Source organism: Anabrus simplex, chromosome 11, assembly GCF_040414725.1.
Source record: "Anabrus simplex isolate iqAnaSimp1 chromosome 11, ASM4041472v1, whole genome shotgun sequence".
Lineage (NCBI taxonomy): Eukaryota > Metazoa > Arthropoda > Insecta > Orthoptera > Tettigoniidae > Anabrus > Anabrus simplex.
In genome coordinates, this window is record NC_090275.1 from 25,940,206 (window position 1) to 25,946,998 (window position 6,793).

Below are 6,793 nucleotides of genomic sequence, written 5' to 3' on the forward strand. Positions count from 1 at the left end.
GAAAATCCACAGCTGAATTGAACTCCTAGGGATTAAAGGTGAACATTTATTATTTTCTACTTCATTTTGCTCAGTAACGTATATAATATACGAGTAGTATAGTGTAGAGGTAAATTTGTGCTGGCTTTAACTCCCGTTACCAGTGCTACTGAATGCCTGGCAGCGGTCAAGATGCGCACTGCCAGGCGGACACTGTTTCTGAAGTTGACTGCGAGTGAGCAGGCTTTGTATTCCTTGTAGGCTAAGCTTTGAGGTAGGTCTTGAATAGGGGTGTAGAAGTATCTTTGCTAAAGCTTCACTTTGACGAAGATGGCTCCTAAAGAGCGTAGTACGTCTAACCTCAACTCGCAAAAAATATTCAAATATCTTCAGATGTTAAAAAATAGATTCTTTACAAAGTCGTTTTTATATTCTCTTATACTTGACCCACGTCGATTACCAATTGTTGCATGTGTATTGATTGCTGCAGAGATTGTGGTTAATATTTTGGTGATCCAACGTGTGAAGTACACTGAAATAGACTGGGTGGCATATATGCAAGAAGTTGAAGGAGTTATTAACGGAACATTCGACTATACTAACTTGAAAGGGGACACGGGGCCATTAGTTTATCCAGCTGGATTTGTGTATTTTTTTACATGTTTATATTACCTAACCAGCCATGGACAAAATATTAGATTGGCACAGTACATTTTTGCAGCGTTCTATATTATACTTCTTATCCTGGTGTTTCGAATTTATTACAAAAGCCAGAAAGTACCACCGTATGTTTTGGTTTTGACGTGCTGCACATCTTATAGAATTCATTCGATATTTGTTCTTAGGATGTTCAATGATCCGGTTGCGATGCTCTTCTTGTACAGTGCTATAAATCTCTTTTTAGATGGGCGATGGACGTTGGGAAGTATAATGTACAGCTTGGCAGTGTCCGTGAAAATGAATATTTTGCTATTTGCTCCTGCTTTGTTGCTGGCATACCTTACTTCTCTTGGACTGATGGGAACTATTAAACAGTTGTTTATTTGTGCTGTCATACAAGTTATCTTAGGCCTTCCATTTTTATTGACAAATCCTGTTGCTTATATAAAGGGTGCATTTAATCTTGGTCGTGTATTTCTTTTTGAATGGACTGTAAACTGGAGATTTTTGCCAGAAGGCATATTTACGAGTGTATATTTTCATATTGGACTCCTTGTACTCCATGCCTTACTGCTTCTGTATTTTTATGCGCCATCTGTTACATACCTTAAGAGTTATGCACGATTAAAATGCATTGAAGGAAATGTTAAAGCTCAGCTGAAAGGCAGAAAAGAGAAAGTTAACATGAACACTATGTCACAGTTATTTCTGCTTCCTCTCTTCACTGCAAACTTCATTGGCATTGCATGTAGCCGTTCACTACACTATCAGTTCTATGTGTGGTACTTTCATACTCTTCCATATCTCCTGTGGGCTTCTCCGTTCAGCACCATGTTCCGTCTGTGTGTGTTAGGACTGATTGAACTGTGTTGGAACACTTTTCCATCGACTTTCCTGAGTAGTGCCTTGCTTCACACCTGCCATATTATCATCCTCTACGGACTCCATCAGAACAAGACTCAACGAAGTGTCAAGCCGTTGTGAGGTGAGGTAACTGTAGCCTACTAACAGTGTATTTACATTTCATATTATAAATTACAGTATTTTGTAAAATGTGCTGTCAAGAGTCAATAATGCAGACGTTGTAGTAAACCAACATAGGTTATGTCCGTGTGAGTATGATAAGCAGTTCAGCAAAATTATATTATTTGGAAAAGTAAGGCATGTAAATTGTACCTTGTATTACTTGTAGAAGAGTGATGTGTGTTCATTGCGAAGGCTTAAAGATGGATCATTCTACCTCCAAAATATATTTACATTGCTGGCCATTAAACTTATAGCGTCAAAAAGGACATGCCTGATGATTCAACATTGTGGCATTGCATAGAGCAGGTTAGGACAGTGGCATGATTTGTTGTTCAGTGAAGCATGTATGCCAATGACGACACTGATAAGTAGTGTGTTAGTGGAGGTTGGGGAGCTACTGAGAGGTAGAGGCATTAAGTTCCCCGCTTTTCGTGTGCACAGAGTTAGCATGGTGCATCAAAGAACACAACAACCATGTGCCTTTAACCGTGGGAGAATCGTGGCCTCTCAGTATTGTGGATTATCCTACAATGGAATTGGTTCTCGTGCTGGAAGAAGTGCACTGCAGTGAAGCAGATATACGATCAGTGGTTTGAAGGATAGTTTGAACGATGTGTAAGAAACTAACAGCTGTGTCGCATTAGCAAACGAGAGGCCAGACTTAGGGGATGGGATAGTGAACAATCTCCTTGCACCTGCATAATACGGATCACTCTAGCAACCTTGATAATATCCATTTCTGTAATAGTCTAATTATAATTTCCTTTTAAGTTGCCTGCCCCACTCTATCCCTTAGCACTTGTTCATGCAGGACCTTGTGGGGACATTGCACTTTCAGTGATGCTGGACTATACAAGCACATCAAACACCCTTGCTCAAGGTTTCAGGCATGTTGCATATGAATCTTTGTCTGTATGCGCAGTTCGTCGCTGTTTGCAACAGCAGGGTATCTTGTGGCTGGCACTGACTGCTGACTGTTTTATGTCAATTGTGTGCATGTACATTTGTTTAGTTATTCGATGTTTTACATTAAGGCTGAAGATGGCCAGCCCCAGTCGAAACTAGTCCCTAATTAATGTAATTTAGAATATTACATATTATAGTATTGAAAGGTACACCATTACTACATGAATTTAATAATTATATTGTACTTACAGTTCAATACGGATCAGAACCATGAAGTTTATAACCTATGAATAAGTGATCGGCAAAACCGTTTCTTTCAGTAGCTATCTCATCCCGTAAGTAGTTGAGAACCACGTGTTGAGAAATGTCTCGTGGGGAGGGATCTGGAGGGATGGTCCCGTTTATGATGGATTTTATTCCAGATTTTCATATAAAACCACCTGTTTTACTCCATTCTCACCGACCTTTGTGTATTTGTAGGCAGGATGGACTTCATTATCATTGTCACCTTCAAATGCGTCATCACTCTCACGTGACATTTTTTGTTATGCTGCTGTAACTTTCATTGCTTAGTAAATACAATTGTATAATTTTCTAAAACTACATCACTGCCGAATTCACTCTGACTATTCCATAATATATGTTCAGTTTTATTCCTTGTAATACAATGTTTACTTGGCCGGCTATTTGTGCTGATTATCAAGCGGGTAATCACCCTACTTGGAGAGCGATTGCTTGCTGCGTGATGCAATCTGCGTTCATTCCAGCTTCAGGAGAGAGAGCAGATTCTCAACTTTCAGACGGTATACTGCATGTCATGCCATCTATGGACAGAAGGCTTGAACTAGTTGCAGAAAGCTTACATCTCAGAAGACTGCCTGCCAGGCATCTGTGTATGGTCAGTCACTGCACATGTGGCCGCCTGGCAGGCAGCAAGGTATGCCAGCGAGCTAAACAAAGAATGACATGTGTAACTGGATTAAAGCCACTATATATTGTGTATTTATTTAATAAAGCCGAGCTTTCCGCCAAATTTGCATTGGCCTTCATCAGGACATGTGAAGTTCTGCCTCCGACAGTGAGCAAAGCAATTCTTCATAGGAACGTGGAGGTCATGACCGTACTATTCACGGCCTACCCAACTAACTGGACTCAAGGATCATCGCGCTGTGCTGTGGTGGCCGGGAGGGAAGATACTGATTCACCGCACTCTGTCGACAGTTTCTTGAGTGCATCCTGCTGTGCCATGGTGGTGTTAAGCATGTATTTCTGCAGTACAGGTCTCCATGTATTTGATAACTTGAAGCCGTCTTCCCTGTTGATGTTATTTGGGCGCAGCTCTCTCTCTGTGGCTTCCCTTATCAGCCGAGCATGGAAGTCTTTTACAGGCATGATGACCTTCGCCTGGTCAAAGAGGATTTCATGGTCTGTACTGCAGAAATGTTCTGCTATGGCAGACAGGTTTATGGCATTCTCCGTGGAGGATGAAAGAGTGACATTCTTTACCGACCTCATGTGTTCTTTGAAATAAATGTGTAACTGGAATAAAGCCACTATATATATTTATTTCATAAAGACAAGCTTACACATAGTAGACCCAATGCCTTTGTTATCAGACTCCAGCAGAAATATATGCTGACTTTCATTTTGATGATAATGCTTGTTGCTTGAAGGGGTCTAACATCTAAGGTCATCGGCCCATAGACTTTCATTTTGAACAAGCTTAAGACCATTCAGGTCACTGGCTGGGGTAGGAAACCTGAAATTTTAATCAGGGAAAGGCCCTTTTTTGTTTTGTTTTTTGTAAAGTTAGTGGGCACCATGGTTGCTGACTGTGTCCCTTTCCATATTGCACACTTCAAAACATTATATTACACTCAGATCCTTTTATGCTTCACAGGGTCTTTCACAGACAGTTACATAACCTTCCTCTTCTTCTCCCATTTTCAGTCCTCTGTGTCAGGTTGTGAATCAAGGACTTCAACAGTTTTCTATCTCTTCACCACTCCCTTCCTTCCTCCAATAATTCTTCTACTTTTACTCCACTCTTCTTCACTGTATCCATCCACCTTTTCCTGGGCCTTCCCCATTGTCTTCCTCCTATTATTTTCTCCATAAATACTCGCTCTGGAACTCTGTCTCCTTCCATTCTCATCTTGTGTCCATACCAGTTCAGCTCACTGGTCTCTATCTTTGTCTTACAGTTTAGGGGATCCAATTCTCTCTCTGATTTCTATGTTTCTGATTTTATCCCTTTGTGTCTTCCCAGTTATTCCTGTAAAGAATTTCATCTTGGCTGCCTGGATTCAGCTTTCATCATATTTTGTCGTCCATATGCCTGCTGTGTTATGTAAAAATTTGTGTGTAATACATTGAGTACAGAATTTTCTTGCATTTCTCTGGAATGTCCCGGTTCCACACTATACCTCTCACACAGTGGAAAAAACCCATTGGCTTGTTGGATTCTCTTTCCAATTTCATTGCTGATAACCAGAAAACCGGACGAGTTGGCCGTGCATCTGGGGGATAGTGGGTTCGAACCCCACTGTCGGCAGCCCTGAAGATGGTTTTCTGTGTTTCCCCATTTTTACACCAGGCAAATGCTGGGGCTGTACCTTAATTAAGGCCACGGCCGCTTCCTTCCCATTCCTAGGCCTTTCCTTCCCATCGTCGCCATAAGACCTATCTGTGCGTGCAACGTAAAGCAACTAGCAAAAAAAAAAAAAAAAAAAAAAAAAAGATAATCAAAAAACTACCTTTCATAAGAAACAAACAAAAATAGTGTTTTATTTTGATAGAATGTCCAAGCTTAGCATTTATCTAACAGCACAAGCAGACCTTGTTTTGGTGCTGTCTCTTTCATAGAGGAAATTTTCCTATTTTGTGTTTCCTATATTAGACTTGCTGTATTGTGAATGTCGAACCACTGTAGTATCGGTAGGTTAAGTGCCCAGGATAATCTATGCCTATGACCATTGTTTCCCTACTAACCTGCCTTCTTTTATCAGTTTTATTAAGCCATGTTGGTCATTTCTAAAGATGTTACTGAAATAGGCTGCGTTCTCTGTGTTTTGCAAGGGTCAAGACTGCATGATTACCCAGAATAATATAGTAAAATAAAAATAATAGCATAATATACTTTGTGTTTCAGCCTGAAGATTCTGATCTTGGAACTGATATATAACTTGGTGTGTATCCACTTGTGCATCATTCAAACTGCAGTGATTTCAAACTTCCACTAATCAAGAGTGTTTGGACTACGTGTGCATTTGGTATGTTGTTGATATTTTACCCGAGTATGGATTGTTGTTAAAAGTTTCCAGATCCTGAGCAGGAGGAAGCAATACCCTTATAAAGGAACTGTGTGAATTTCTCAAATTGGAAGGGACCAAAATAATGCTTCTCTCTTGTTATAACCACCCATGTCTTTCAGAGTGGATTGTTTTGGTGGAGAACATTATGAATAAATTATATTTCTATTTTCAGAAATTTTACAGATGTAGCCTGTTTTTTAGGCTGAAATTGTAATTTTGGAATGTGAAGTTGAGAATATGTACAGAATTCTTAAAATTATCATCCGATAATGATTTCATTTCTCACTATTATGTTTCTTGACATAATTAGTTCTATTGAGGATGTTTATCTCAGGTACTGAAATGATAAATAAATGAATGACTGAGGATATTTTAAAATTAGATTTTAATGACAAGCGTTCATTTTTGTGCTCATTCGTCTGTTCTTTTGTGATGGTTGAGAAATTTTCAGGAAGATGTACAAGGGTAAGACAAAGTGAAAACTTCACATAATATACAGTATATTTTTCTTCTTCTACTGCTTTTTCCACACTTTTGGGGTCGCAGGGTGAACTGTATCACACGTGTGGATTTGGCCTTGTTTTACAGCCGGATGGTCAATTTATTTTATTCAGGAAAAGTGATACACAACTTTAGTCTCTGTTATGTTCAGTACAAGTGGTCCAGTGCTCACTTAGTATATGGATGCCTCGAGAAGATGAACCATTTGATCATTTGTACTGCCACTTCTCCATTCTTCTTCATCTGGATGTGGAAGATACTCAAAACGGTCGCATCTGTTGCACGGGCGGTATGGGGCTGAGCATTGTCACGTCGCTGCTGTGACAAACCAGAATCAACACATGTAGGCAAGTCAATAAGTAATCAGCAATTTTGCTCTAATTTTCTTTAGGTTGGCTCTATGGCGT

General features: G+C 39.8%; 1 protein-coding gene across 1 annotated transcript; it reads left to right on the plus strand.

The window, feature by feature from the left end:
- Positions 1 to 278: 278 nt before the first annotated feature.
- On the plus strand, positions 279 to 6,268 carry Alg3 (Alg3, alpha-1,3- mannosyltransferase). Its single transcript, XM_067155770.2, has 2 exons — positions 279 to 1,624; positions 5,723 to 6,268. Exon 1 carries the CDS (start codon positions 310 to 312, stop codon positions 1,621 to 1,623), a length of 1,314 nt encoding a protein of 437 aa, XP_067011871.2. The 5' UTR covers positions 279 to 309; the 3' UTR covers position 1,624; positions 5,723 to 6,268.
- The last annotated feature ends 525 nt before the right edge of the window (positions 6,269 to 6,793 follow it).